The 15,528-nt window shown below is 37.3% G+C and overlaps 2 protein-coding genes across 2 annotated transcripts; both read left to right on the top strand.

The window, feature by feature from the left end:
• Positions 1 to 57: 57 nt before the first annotated feature.
• LOTGIDRAFT_164135 (hypothetical protein) lies at positions 58 to 471 on the top strand (the record flags this gene model as incomplete). Its single annotated transcript, XM_009060620.1, has 1 exon — positions 58 to 471. One exon carries the CDS (start codon positions 58 to 60, stop codon positions 469 to 471), a length of 414 nt encoding a protein of 137 aa, XP_009058868.1.
• Positions 472 to 9,971: 9,500 nt separating this feature from the next.
• Positions 9,972 to 14,674, top strand: LOTGIDRAFT_164134 (hypothetical protein; the record flags this gene model as incomplete). The annotated part of the gene is made up of 3 exons (XM_009060619.1): positions 9,972 to 10,105; positions 11,380 to 12,091; positions 14,162 to 14,674. 3 exons carry the CDS (start codon positions 9,972 to 9,974, stop codon positions 14,672 to 14,674), a joined length of 1,359 nt encoding a protein of 452 aa, XP_009058867.1.
• Positions 14,675 to 15,528: the final 854 nt, after the last annotated feature.

Raw genomic sequence — 15,528 nt, 5'->3', positions numbered from 1 at the left:
ATCATTTAGGTTTTATCAAAAGACTATACACAATTGTTTTATTTATATTCGCCAATAATGGATAATATTGTGAACCCAATGGATAGTAGCATGTCAGAAAACTTCGTAACGGAGGTAATGGCTGTCGGAAATATGTTCCCTACATCGACCCAAATTAAAGGAACAACGAAATCAAAAGGCAGAGAAAGACTCCATAGTTGGAAAAGACCCGCAGAAAATAGTGCAGAGGTATTGGAATGTGAAGAACCTACATGTAAGAAATCGAAAGGTGAGCCAAAAGATAACTTTAATGATAGATTCGATGAAATGTTGAAAATGATGTCTTGCTTAGGTGAGCAGATTAATACTCAAATAGCCAGTCATATGGACAATCTAGAAAAGAAGATAGAAGAAAAGGTAACAAACATACTAGATAAGAGACTTAATATAGAAATGCATGAAGAAATAGGCAAAATTCGAGATAGACAATAAATTTAAGATAATTAGTGAGCAGGCATCAGATCTCTCAAACCCAACACACAATAATAGACAGTTAAAAGTAATCGTGAAAAACTTTGACGAAAGTGCTCAAGAAACACAACCAGGGTATTTACTGAAAAGTGTTCAGGACCTTGTTACAGACGGACTTAAATTAGACATTAAGGTGAACAATGTCGAACGAATTCAACCGAAACTAAATATAAACAATCATGTGACTTCATCAAGAACAAGGCCAAGGTTAGAGGTAGTAACTCTTGATAACTCCGATCAAAAACATAAACTGTTAAGTAAAAAGAGATCACTGAAACATTCACCCAAGTATAGTCGTGTTTACATCGAAAGTATGAAATCACCAGAGGAACTGAAAGAAGAGCACAATTTAAGAACAGTTATTAAGCATCTTGGAACAGATAAAAAGTTTGTTTTTAAAAATGGTAGAATTTTTAATAAAATTGCATGAAGGTGTTTCCGTTTGGGGACCTGGAACAGTCGAGGATTTCCAACAAATAAAAGCACACATGACGACTTCCGGAGAAATGTGATTAATTACACAGATTGTGACATTCTAGGACTTTGTGAAACATTTTTAGTCGGAGATAACATTTTAGATGTAAGCGGCTACAAATGGTACGGCCATAACCGCAAAACAGTAAACAAAAAAGCAAAAAGGGGTAGTGGAGGGGTTGGTTTCCTTGTTAAAAAAGAACTCATAGGTAGTATCTTAAAAGTGAATATTTTAGATAGTAGTTTTGAAGACATCTTGTGGATACACGTGACAGGAATTAACTCAAACTTATCAATGTGTCTCGCTATATGCTACCTCCCACCAGATGGTACAACACGGCGCACAGATCCGAATACCTTCTTTGAAAATCAGATTTACAGCTTTCAAAATATTGGAGATATTCAACTATTTGGTGATTTTAACTCAAGATGTGGTGACATTTCTGACACAATTGATGGAGTTGACTATTTAGTCCCGCGTGATACCATTGATGACAAACAACAAATTTGGTGAGCTTTTTATAGATTTTTTAACTGTGTCTAGTTTTGGAATGCTAAATGGACGGGTGGGAACACAAGACTTTACCTGTATCTCCACGCTCGGTAAATCTGTTGTTGATTATGTGTGTGTACCCAACGAAAACATAGATACCATCAAATCCTTTACCGTCCTTAGCATGTCTGAGCTAAAAAGTACTATTGGGTGATACCCAGATTCTTCTCCAGACCATTCTATTTTAATCTGGGAAACAGAAACAGGTAGTGACGTGACAAGTGTACAGCCACAAAACAAATCAGAAACTGTAAGCAAGTTTGACTTAACAACAATTCCTAATGACTTTTTAACAAATTCTGAAATTTTGGAAGTAGTTAAAGAAACAATAACTTCTATAGAACGTAAAATGAATTTAGAAGGTGATATACAAAGTGCATATAATGACTTTCTTACACTAGTAGCATGTGAAATGAAAGAAATAAATTTAGGCTACCCCTTTGACCAACCGTTACTGGTTTCACACGGTTTGTACATCTCCATCTTCGAAGCAAGATCTAATTTTTGGTACCAAAAAAAACTGAAATTCGGTTGACAGTTGATGAATTTGAATAGTTTAAAAGAAAGAATTTTAAGAGTTTACTTTCCTGTTGTTTTGTCTATAAATAGAATAGTTATGAACAATGCAAAAATAACATCTAGTGCTATGGTAAGTTGAGACCATGAAAGGGGGTGGGGGGAGTGACGGTATATACGGTATATATTACGTACAATATATAACATCAATGGATCAAATTTTAACTCTCATGGGAAATACTTCCTACTTATCATACATTTTCAAGTTCTAAATTTCAAATGGCAAAAAACTGGTTGATCTAAAAAATATTATTGGTATAGGAGAATAATATAAGAATTAATTGTTATGTGACAGGAGTGATAATTAAAATAATCAAAATAATACCTGACTTTTGTAGTTATTATTTACATTGAATAGGATATACCAAAATTGCTGCATATTCATGAGCTCCTAGATACCATTTTAAAGGGTAGCAATGTCTCCATAAGTTGAGATGGCAATATTTTGCCACAAGACAATATAGATTAAATCACTTTAAGTGGAGGGAGGCAATTACTTTTCATCATGTAATATAAGAAGATACAATTTTAGTTTTCCATGTTCTTGAGTGCATTAAACATTATTTGCCAAATTCCTTGCATTATCAAGTTTTAAATTTCACATGACATAATTTGTGTATAAATGGGTTTCAAAACATTGGTGGTAAAGGGAGACAGTATAAAAAACAGTTGTGGTCTGACAGGGATAAAGAAGAAACAGCCCAAAACAAAAAGATCCATTTGATCTGGAGCTAATTAATACATAATATGGATAACACCACAAAATTATGACATATATATATGAGATTGAATGGATATCAATATTATAGATAAGTGTAAAGGATTGTTGTTTTTTAATCTAAATGTGTAAACTATGTAAAGGAGATGGGAACTGGTTGAATAACATGTTATACTAAATCAAAAAGATCAAATTTCAGTTTTTCACTGTCTTGAGAAGATTTAGCATACACTGCACAATTAAAGTACCATACACTTTCAAATTTGTCACTATTCTTTAGTTTGTTTATCAAATTCAAATTTCTTTTTGTAATGTCATCAAAGAATTTAACATCACCACACAGTTTCCTCTTGTTTTTCATAAGATTATATTTATTGTCAGAATTTGCCAATTTTATTATTATGAGTCTTTCCTGGCCACGTTTTCCAGGAATCCTGTGTGCAGCTACAATGTCATTTTTTGCCAATTTAACATTTAAGTCTTGATCAACAATCTTTACTATTTCATTTCTGAGATCTTCTTCTCTTGTTTCTTTCAAATTCAACACCCTTATATTGTGTTTCCTGGATTATTGTTCATTATAGTTTGATGTTTTCAGTGCATCCTTTGATCTGGTATCCCTAACTGATAGTTGGTTTTTTAAATCTGTCACAGACTTTTCCAACAATCTAACCTTTTCTCTCGGTAGTTCATTTTCCACAGCTACTGAGTTTACATCCTCTTGAAGTTGGTCTGTTTTGCTACTAGTTTGCTCCAGAACATCTAGTTTGAAGGAATCCAAAATGTTGGTTGCAGCGTTTACTGCTCTGCACTGGCGGTTTTTGAGACTGCACACCGTTTGTTACGCACCTCATATTCAACTATTGTATCATACTTCATGAGAATGTTCAAGTTCAAAGGTCATACATTGGCGCCATTGGAGACAACTTTGATGGGAGTCTTGCAAATTATCCATTTTTACCCAAATAATTAAGAATGTTCTATGAAAATGAATGGTATATTGTTCAGATAAGAATAGTACATTAAATATGATGAAATAAAGAAATGTCAGTGAAAATACTTATGGTTTATGAGAATCCAATTTCACACTCAATTATTCCCGTTCACTATATATTCACGAATCCAGTTTAACATGGAAAGGCTCACAAAATAACAATTGACACTATATAAGTACAAAGCTCACATGATCACTAAGGTTCACAGTAACAATATTACACGATTCACAATGATACAATAACATGTTTATGACAAATATGGTAAAAACCGATATGCTGACCGCCAAGTCAGAGACGGCAACATCCACGCCATTTTCACTTCACTATGCACGCTTTTCCCATCCCATAATGCTCAATCAGGTCACAGTCCCGATTAATAAGTTTTAACTATACTGAATTAGGTTACATTCACTCTTACATCCAGTCATACCAAATATTTATGACAGTTAAAGTTTGAAAGCTAATTTAGAACATAACACAAAAGTTTACTCACAATGGTGTTTACTATGTTAACTATTTATTTCTTGTTGATGGATTCTTTCAGATTTGATTTTATATCATTCAGTTCTGAGAGTATTTTCCCCATATTTATATTTTCTTCATCAGTTTCTGCATTTGAAGGGTTGGTCTTATTTCCTGATGATGATCTTGTCGGTAGAGGCATCTTGGAAATTAATTGTCTACAGACTATTGCTTGAGGAAAAATACAAGTTTTCTTTTCCAAAGATATCAGCTATAATTTTATGGATGTCGAAGGAAAAACACACACTTGATAGCTTGATGGTTATAAATGTTTCCACACACTTTTGGTCGAAGTATTACAATATATTTAGTAGTAAAAACTTTAAAAAATCGGAGAGCAAGATAAACTTTACTTTTACTCCGCCATTTTCAAATATACCAGTCCTGCCGTAAATGTCACAAGCCAAGTGAATTGTGATTATAAGGATGGATAGCGGCCATTGTCTTTCAATTAACCGTTAATTGGTATTTTACATGTTGATCATTGTAGTATGCTTATCTATCATAGGGAACAAGGGCTACTCCCGTGGTGGAATTACTGTCATAAGCCTCTCCTCTCTGAAGAATTTGCAGAGAAGCAACCATGCGTTCACTTGCGAAATTTATGTAATAGGTTTTCAACCGATCTGGATACTAATGCAACTCAATGATCCGCTGCGAATATCAACTCTTGTAAATAATGTATTGTCTTTTGGGCAGAAAGGAGGTTTCTCTCTCTGTCTACACAATACTGACGCCAAGAATTGACGTTTTAAGATAGACACAACGCGCCTCTGTAGTTCCAAGCTGTTGGGGACCATGTCGATGGAAATCAGAGGCCCATTCGAGTTGTTCAAATACGATGTTTATTCAGACAAGACATGACTGGGTGTGTCTCGATCTCGATGTGAACTGATCTCAGAAGGGGTATGGGAAGGCTGTGTTCGATTATTGGACTATTTTTAGAAACGATTGCACGTGCAGTGCGTTCGATAATCGATTCACTTTAATGTTCGATCACCATCCCACACATATCCCCCTCCTTGATGTGACCAACGTCAAAATAAGAAACAACACCACAAAAACATACAAATATCAAAATCATACAATACGTGAACAAATATTCACACAAAAAATGTTTCAGCCATTGCTTATAAGTCCTACTTTCGATGCAATACTCACAGATCGATTAATTCACACCCGATAACGATATAACTGAGAACACATTCACTTCCCGATAAATTTTACTCCACAAAACTACACTCTGGAGCTTTCACATATTTAAGGGACACAAATGACTAATAGATCTTTTATAGATCTTTTCACCGATTTTCACATCCACCACACGAAGGTGATTATCAACTCCTTTATATACTTTCATAATACGACCTAAAGGCCATTTTCCACGCGGCGAATGCGGATCCACTATAAATACAATATCACCTTCCTGAAAATCCTTTTGTACTCGATTCCATTTCTTCCTGAAATTAAGCATGGGTAGTAATTCGCGCATCCAACGTTGCCAAAAATGCTTCAGCAATTCCTGCACTCGGCGCCATCTTTTTCGAGGATTATAACGACAATTGTCGACTGACTCAGGAGCCAGTTGACCACTAACTTGCCCGTGTAGGAAATGATTTCGGGTTAACACTGGATCATCCAACGAATCATCGCCGACGTAACACAATGGCCTGGAATTAATCAGATCTTCAGCTTTTGTAAAAGCGGTAATTAGCTCTTCATCACTCACATCGGCATCACTGGTTATTGCTGTGATAGCCCGTTTCGCAGACTTTATCATAGCTTCGAATACCCCACCAAAATGCGGGGAAAGTGGGTGATTAAACTTCCATTCTATCCCTTTGTTTGCCAATGAATTACCAATTTGATTTCGATCTAAGGCCCTTATCAAATCGCCCAATTCCTGCTCAGCACTTACGAAATTTGACCCATTGTCAGACAACAGTTAGGGGTTTACCACGACGGTTTGTAAATCGACTAAAGGCACATAAGAAGGACTCTGTGTCCATACTCCATGCCATTTCCAAATGACAAGCACGACTCGATAAGCAAGTAAATAAACACAAATACCTTTTTGTTCTTGTTTTACCCCTACCTTGTTTTGTAAAGAAAGGTCCAGCATAGTCAACACCTATCTTGGCAAATGCAAGTAACGGAGTTGCAACTCTATACTCTGGAAGCGGTGCCATGATTTGCTCAGCAGGTTTTTTACGACGCCTAGAACACTCATTGCAAGCAGACTTTACAGATTTTACAAGACAACGTGCACGTATAATCCAAAACTTAGTCCGTAAAAGTGACAAAATGTGAGAGACACCGATATCATGATTTTCACATTCGTGACAATCCAACACGATTAAACGGGATACATCACTGTTCTCAGGCAATATAATTGGAAATTTAGCATCATACGATAAATTGTCAGACTTACCAAGCCTTCCGTCAACTCGAAGCACTCCATTATCATCTAAGCATGGGTGAACTGATAACAGTTTTGAATTATTACCTAAAGGACTTCCCTTACGAATTACATTACTCTCATCCCGAAAAGCAGATACTTGAGCAAATTTATACCAAAATGTTTTAGATCGATTAAGTTCTTCAAGACTTAAAATGTTTGATAAATCTCTTGAATCAGGTTTCTTTAAATTGTTCACAAACCGAAAAATCCACGACGTTACTCTGATCAATTTAGACCATTTGGAAAACCGTGAAGGTGCTAGCCTTCCTAAATCTTGTATACGAGGAAGTGCAAAAAATGTATCTGAAGCTTTGGACCGAACCTCTGCTAAGGCTGTATCCACGTAAGTAGGTATAACAATTACCGGCCAGTGCGATTGATCTTGCAAAAGGAAAGATGGACCAAACCACCAAGCGTTACTTTCAGCCATTTCTGTAACTGTCATGCCACGTGTAGTTAAATCAGTACTATTTAGATCAGTTGGTACAAAACGCCATTGACTTGGCTCAGTAAGTTCGTGAATCTCACCTATACGATGCGCAACGAATGGTTTATAATTTCTGGACTCACCTTTTATCCAATATAATACATTTTGTGAATCGCACCAAAAGGTTACAAACTTCACTGAAATGTTTAATACAGAACAAACTCTTGAAATTAAATGAACACCTAGAATTGCGCCACATAATTCCAATTTTGGAATAGAAATTGCTTTTAAAGGTGCTACCCTGGTTTTTGCAACTATAAGATTAGATGTAAAGGTGCCGTCTTCGTACTCGCTTCTAAGGTAACAACATGTCGCGTAAGCCCTCTCAGAGGCGTCAACAAATACATGTAAAGTTTTGTTCAGAATGCGCGATCCCTCTGTTACGAGACACCTTGAAACTTCGACTTTATCTAATAAGGGAAGCTCTTTATACCAATTTGTCCAATTCAAGGCCAGATCTTCGGGCAATTTCTCATCCCAGTCTAATCCACGTACCCAAGTCTTTTGTATACCTAGTTTTGCACGAATAGTGAACGGTGCAACTAAGTTAAGTGGATCAAAAAGAGTGGCTGTTCTACTTACGACTACCCGCTTGGTAAGAACTGTTTCTTGGGGGTCTGAAATTTCAAATGTAAAAGTGTCCGTTTCGGTTTTCCACAAAACACCAAGAGTTTTTACTGAAGGAAGATTGTTATCATCGAGTGGCAGGCAATTAACACGATCTGACACCGGAATGTCCTGCAAAACTTCTGACTTATTAGACAACCACTTACGAATTTGGAAACGATATCTAATAATTTGGAAACCTTATGACGTAATTGAATAGCTTCGGATATGGAACTGTCCAAAAGATCGTCTACATACATAGAGTTCAGAATGGAATTAGATGCGTTTGGATATAATTGGCTATTTCGATTGCAATGTTCTCGAAGGACCGCTTGAGACAAGTAGGGGGAAGCTGTGTTGCCAAAGACTAGTCTATTATATTCATAGATTTTTACCGGTTTAAAGGAATCCAAATCTCGCCATAAGAATCTCTGATACCGTCTATCATCTTCGCGTAACCCAATTCTTAAGAACATCTCGCATATGTCTGAAGCGACTGCTGCTGGTTTGCTACGAAAACGGAGAAGAATATTAAAAAGTTCACATTGAAGTTTCGGGCCAGAGTTAATACAATCATTTAAAGAGATATTGTTAGTAGGTGCGGCAGCATCCATTACGATACAAACTTTCGTAGTAGTTTTATCATTCCTAACGACTACGAAATGTGGAAGGTACCACGACGGTTCACTGTGGGACTTAACCTCTGAAACATACCCTTTACGTATTTGATCATTAATGATATCACAATATTGTTCAGCGACTTGTGGTCGTTTAGCCAAAGATCGTTCAAGTTTATACAATCGGTTTAGAGCACTTAGATAATTTGAATTCAGTTCATGAAAGTTCGATTTCCATGGTATGCCAACAATATAACGATTCAAGGTTTCATCGAAATGCAAGGTTTCCTTGTGGACTGGACTGCCTTTTCCTCGGACATCGGCAATACTTTTGATTCGGTCCTAGTACCTACGTTTTCAATTTCCCAATAATTTCTAAGCAAGGTGTCTGTATCTGATTCTGCTTTGATATAATAAGTAAAGTGGGAAACTGGGTTTGTACGGTGCTGGAAAGGACAAGCAGGACCAATACATGTCCATCCTAATGGCGTTAGACGAGCTACTGGTTCATTAGGAAGACCTGCTATTTCCGTGATGGCCCTGTGCACACCAGGGACATTAAGACCTACCAGAACATCGACACGAGTGCTCTCAATTTGTGGGAAGGACAGCCCTTGTAAATGTGGCCAAAACCGCGACTGTTTATTCCAATCAACTGTACGTAAGTCACCTGTAACATTTTTAACGGTAAAGGCACCGAATGGGACAAAAGTTTTGAAGACAAGGCTGCAAAGCTCTGCGGATACATATTCTGAGTTCAACGATTTTGATTTTCCACCCAAAACGTTTACATTTAAGTCTGAAACAAAACCACGTAAGCCCAATTCTTGTGCTATACCTTCGTTAAGGAAACTGTCTGTTGAACAGTCATCCATCAATGCATTGCAACGTATCGATCGATTGGTACTTCTTAGAACGATTGGAATTACTCTCATGAATACGACAGTGTCTTTCCTAACTTGAGTGTGCGTATGCTTAGTAGATTCTTCAGTGGGACAAGATTGAGACTTATACGATGTATGAGCATTAGAATCGAATGTAACTGGAGATGCTAAATCTGGTCGCCCTCCGTGCAACAGAAAGTGATGTGTCCATCAATCCTACACTGTCGAACATTTTGGAGACCATGTCGATGGAAATCAGAGGCCCATTCGAGTTGTTCAAATACGATGTTTATTCAGACAGACATGACTGGGTGTGTCTCGATCTCGATGTGAACTGATCTCAGAAGGGGTATGGGAAGGCTGTGTTCGATTATTGGACTTTTTTTTAGAAACGATTGCACGAGCAGTGCGTTCGATAATCGATTCACTTTAATGTTCGATCGCCATTCCACACACAAGACCAGATCTCAGGATCATCTAAAAAGAGAATTGGACATGGAAATAGGACAGGAAGTGTGTTTGTGAGTGAAAACTAGGGGGTTACTATATCAGCTTTTATGACATCATAATGCCACAGTTGAGTGACGTTTTGACAATGGAATTTATAGAGATGAATTTTGGCTGTAAAGTTGGTTTTGATCACGTTTTCTGTATTTTACCGATGTCTAGACTAGAAATTACATGTACGATACATGAAATCAAGTAAGTGTGTTTGGTTTATTCTTGCCGTCATCGCTGCATTGTATGTTTTGTTTGAAAAGCTTTCTCTTTCTTAGATTTAGGGGGTTCTGAAAAGAACCGTTTTACTTATATTATTGATCAAGGTGTTTTCTACTCCATGGACTCCTCGGAACTGCTGCTATCGTCTTCGCAATCGGTGACAACCGTCGACCTGATCTTGTGGCGAAGGTAAAGAACTTTGTCAGCTTTTTGGCGAGCGTATTCGTAATAAGCGTTTCTCACACCTTCGACAGCAGACATTCTCAAACGGATGTTGTAGCGGAAAGAACGCAGCTCATCTCGTCTTGCTCGATCGTATCTAATTTGAAGATTGTAATTTGTTGTTCAGCAAAACCACTTGTTCACAGGCTCTTCTGAATCGAAATTCGGTCTCCGACAAGTTCACGTGGAGATTGGAAATGGAGTCCATTTCGAGATAAGCAAGTAGGACTGTGGATATAGCTATCAGATGAAAACTCGCAAGTGATGCATTGTGCCCTACAACTTGGGGTTTATATATATTTCCTTAGCTCTAAGACTGACAGCAATGTCTCCCAATGACATATACCAGTCCTGCCGTAAATGTCACGAGCCAAGTGAATTGTGATTATAAGGATGGATAGCGGCTATTGTCTTTCAATTAACCGTTAATTGGTATTTTACGACTTTTGTGTTGATCATTCTAGTATGCTTATCTATCATTTTTTGTTGAAGCTAAAGCATGGGCCTAAAGTAGATGTTTCAATTTAAAAGGGAAGCCAGAAAATAAATGATTTCCATCCGAGTCCATTTTCAAGTCAGTCTGCGCTTGAGCCTGTTTCGAATGGAAAATGGGATCCCCGAATCACTTTTCCTCCGCTATTCTCGATTCATTGATTGATAGTGGTTAACACAAGAAAGGGTACCCGGGGATTAGCTTTGAAAACAGCGAAACTGACCAACTTCATTTCTGGCTGAAACATGATATCTAAGAAAGCAGTATTTTACTGTCTGTTTTTTTTTCACAGGCTACTCCCGTGGTGGTATTGCTGTCATAAGCCACTACAACATTAATATGAAGAATTTGCTGAGAAGCAAGCATGCGTTGACTTGCGAAATTTATTTAATAGATTCTCAACCGATCTGGATACTAATGCAACTTAAAGATCCGCTGGGAATATCAACTCTTGTAAGAAATGTATTGTCTTTTGGACAGAAAGGAGGTTTCTATCTCTGTCTACACAACGTTGACGACGAGAATTGACGTTTTAAGATAGACACAGCACCGCGCGTCTCTGCAGTTCCAAGCCCCGATCTCAGAGATCATCTAAACAGAGAATTGGACCTAAACCTAGATTATCTACAATAACAGTCAGGATAGCTAGAATAGAAAGGTCACCAAGAGTGCAAATTATGATGAAACCAAATCATCTACAAAAAGCAGAATTAAAAATTTTAGCGATGCCTGATATTGGATCAGAAATATCAGCAATTGGTAAAGATTTGATGAATAAATTCAGGATCAAATCTCATGATCTTTTCAAAGATACAGATCAACCAGTTTTTAAATCATCAGATAACCATGACATAGGGAATCTTGGAATATTCTATGCAACGGTGAATTTGGGTACCCGAACTATAGAAGAAAGATTTCATGTCTTAAAAGGAGTTCAAGGATGCATCTTGTCATGGAAAACTACAAAAGCTTTGGACATAATACCCAAAAATTATCCAAGACAAATATCACCCGAAACTTCAGAAGTGAAGAAAATTCATCATTCTGCCAAAGTTGATAATAGTAGTACACAATTAAAATCAGAGGACATCATCAAAGAATTTTCAGCTGTTTTCAGTGATGAAATGAAGCCAATGCCTGGAGAAGAATTTACAATTCAACTCACTGTCAACGCTGTCCCATTTTGTGTAGCAACACCAAGAAGAGTAGCCTATGCGTACAGAGATAAGTTGAAGAAGGAACTTGATGACCTTGTTGATCAGAAAATCATCGAATCAGTTACCTATCCAACAGCTTGGGGTGCACCTTTAGTAGTTACACCTAAAAAAGGCTCAGACGATATACGCCTGTGTGTAGATCTGTCGCATCTCAACAAATACGTTAAACGAGAGCGATACCAACACCTGCTGAAGCTGTAGCCGACATAGCTGCAACAAAATCAAAATGGTTTACAACTATGGACGCACTTAAAGGTTATCACCAATGCCCTCTTGACGAGAGTCAAGATTACACAACCTTTATCACACCGTTTGGGCGATACAAATATGTTCGTGCACCTTTCGGTATTTGTTCTATTTCTGAGCACTACAATAGAAGAATGGACGAAGCATTTATTGGCCTTCAAGGATATCGAAGAATCGTAGATAATGTCACAATTTACGATAGTGACCTTGATAGCCATTTACAACATGTTCGACAATTCCTACAGAGATGTCAAGAACGTGGTATTACCTTAAAGAAGGAAAAATTCAAATTTGCACAACAACAAGTGGAATTTGCTGGATTTATATTATTAGCTGATGGTTACAGTCCTGATCCTAAAATCATCCAAGCTATAACAGATTACCCAGTCCCTACTAACATCACTGATGTAAGGTCGTTTATTGGCCTAGTTAATCAACTAGGATCATTCACGTCAAAGATAGCTGCCGCTACAGAGAACTTTCGACCACTCCTTCGTCCAAAGAACGAATTTCAGTGGAATGAAATCCACCAAAAATCATTCGAAGAAGCAAAGAAAATGTTGTCCAGTACTCCAACATTAGCATACTTTGATCCATCAAAGCCCACATCACATGAGACCGATGCTAGTCGTCTTAATGGACTTGGATTTGTCCTACTCCAGCTTCATAATAATGAATGGAAATTGGTCCAAGCAGGTTCCAGGTACCTAACAGAGACAGAAGCTAGATATGCTATGATAGAGATCGAACTACTAGCCGTGGCTTGGTCAGTTAAGAAATGTAACCCTTTTCTTGCTGGACTCGATCAATTTGAAATTGTTACTGACCACAAGCCTCTAATTCCAATCATGAATAATCATCGCCTGGATGAAATAGAAAATCCTCGCCTACAAAGATTAAGAATGAAACTACTACCCCACAAGTTTAAAGCGGTATGGAAGAAAAGGAAAGATCATGCTGCACCTGATGCATTATCAAGGGCTCCAGTCGTAACGCCTAATGCATATGATCAAGATTTTATCGAGGAAGAGATCGACACGCTTCATCTGGATTTAATACGTCAAGCTGTAAAAGATGCAGACATGGATCCTCGCCTTTCAGATATTCGTCAATCCAGTATTGTCGATAAAGAACATCAAAATACCGTCGAAGTGGTAAGAAATGGTTTTCCACAGTCAAGAAATCAACTTTCACAGGATTTGGAACATTACTGGAACGTTAGAGATCAAATATCAATCGATGACAACCTCTTAGTAGTTGTACCTCGACTCCTCATACCAAAATCTCTTCGTCAGAAAATTGTCAATGATTTACATGCTTCACATCAAGGCATCACAAGAACCAAAGCTAGAGCAAGACTAATCGTCTATTGGCCCGGTATTAACGATATCGAGAATGTCGTTCGTTCCTGTAAAGCTTGCACTGAAGAATTACCATCGCAATCTAAAGAACCAATGGCGAGACGAAACCAAGAACCAGACAGAGTGTTTCAACATATTTGTGCTGATTTGGGTTCCTTTGGAGGTGAACAATGGCTCGTATTGTCAGATGTTCTATCAGGATGGCCATTAGTCCATCGTCTTGGGAATCAAATCATTAAGAGTTTCCAAGATAGTTTCATGGAATCATCTATACCAGAAGTACTTTGGACAGATGGAGGTCCCCAATTTACCTCGAAAACCATGAAAGACTTTTTTTAAACTATGGGGAATTCAACATAAAGTATCTTCACCCCATTTGCCACAATCAAATGGAAAGGCTGAAGCTACTGTTAAATCTATGAAAAAGCTGATAAGACGATGTTGGACAGGTAGAAATATCAACATGAACAAATGGATTACAGCTCTACTTCAATTCAAGAATACGCCAAAAGCAGATGGTACGTCACCCGCTGTTAAAGTATTTGGCCATCCTCTTCGAGATAATATGCCTGCTCACCGACGATCTTTCGCTCCAGAGTGGCAAAAGATAATGGCTGATGCTGATGAGAAATCTTCCATACACAGTAATGAAGTGGAAAAACGCTACAATAAAACTGCACAACCACTTTCATCATTATCTGTTGGAAACAAAGTAGTCGTTCAAAATGACAGAACGAAGCGTTGGACGATTAATCGATCAATTATTAATATTGGTAATCATAGAGACTATTTCATTGCAACTGATGGTGTTCGTGTATTACGACGAAATAGAAAGTTTCTTAGACGTCGTTACCCACTAGTCCCTATACCAAAATCTGTATCAAGGAATCACTTTCCAGATAGAACGATATCACATTCACCAAATGTTACAAGAACACCAGTTTCGCCACAGACAGCCCGAAATTGGAGAAGTTTACGTCAACGTCGCCCACCGAAGAGATTAAATTTGTGAAATTTCCTTAAGCGAAAAGAACTTTTTACAAGAACTCCGTTATTTTTTAAAAAAATCTCTAGGGGAGGTGTTGGATATTCAATAGACTCAAATACATAGACAGTATGATTGGTGGTCTGATTCCCTTTATTCCAAGGACGAGTTATCTCCCTTGATAATAAGCACACTTCCGTTTCTTAGTCTGATGTAAACTGTAGAAATAATCATTATGAATGATATTAAACTTTGCCTCAATCTTATTATGATATTATAAGTATCGAACAAATATGCCATCTACATCTAAACGCCAATTAGTAGAATATGAAGAACCCGAAGAAATGTTAACATTACTCTTAATTTTAATATGTAATAAAAATTATTGTTATGTTTGTGAGTAAATAAAATGTTAAAAAGTAGTCCTGTCCCCGTGGTCTAATCAACATTTTGGTTGGTTATACCACGTGTAAGGTCAAATGAGTTATGGTCTAAATGGTTTTCCAGTATGCTATTGATGTGTATTTTAATTGTGAAGCTGGTGTTATGTTTCTTGATAGGAAGAAAAGGGTAGTAGTTTGAATGGATGTAGTGGGGAGGAGTTAATGTCATTTGAAACTGAGTAGTTTTGGAAAGTTGATGCCGCTGAACATTTTTATTCGAAATTTGATATTGCCTTAATAATTGTTGCATGTTCAGGGAAATTTGATGTAACATATGTGGACATTCATAGTTTTTCAAATATTGCGTAATCTTTCCTCGGAGAATCATTTTATTCGTTAATTTACCTCTTAAACATCATTTCATATGATTTATTGTATCAGGCAACATAATGATTGGGAGTTACCTCCCCTTCATGTGGTCATGTGACTCATGACAAG

This window comes from Lottia gigantea (genome assembly GCF_000327385.1).
Source record: "Lottia gigantea unplaced genomic scaffold LOTGIsca_43, whole genome shotgun sequence".
Lineage (NCBI taxonomy): Eukaryota > Metazoa > Mollusca > Gastropoda > Lottiidae > Lottia > Lottia gigantea.
This window is presented reverse-complemented; position numbering and strand designations above follow the sequence as displayed.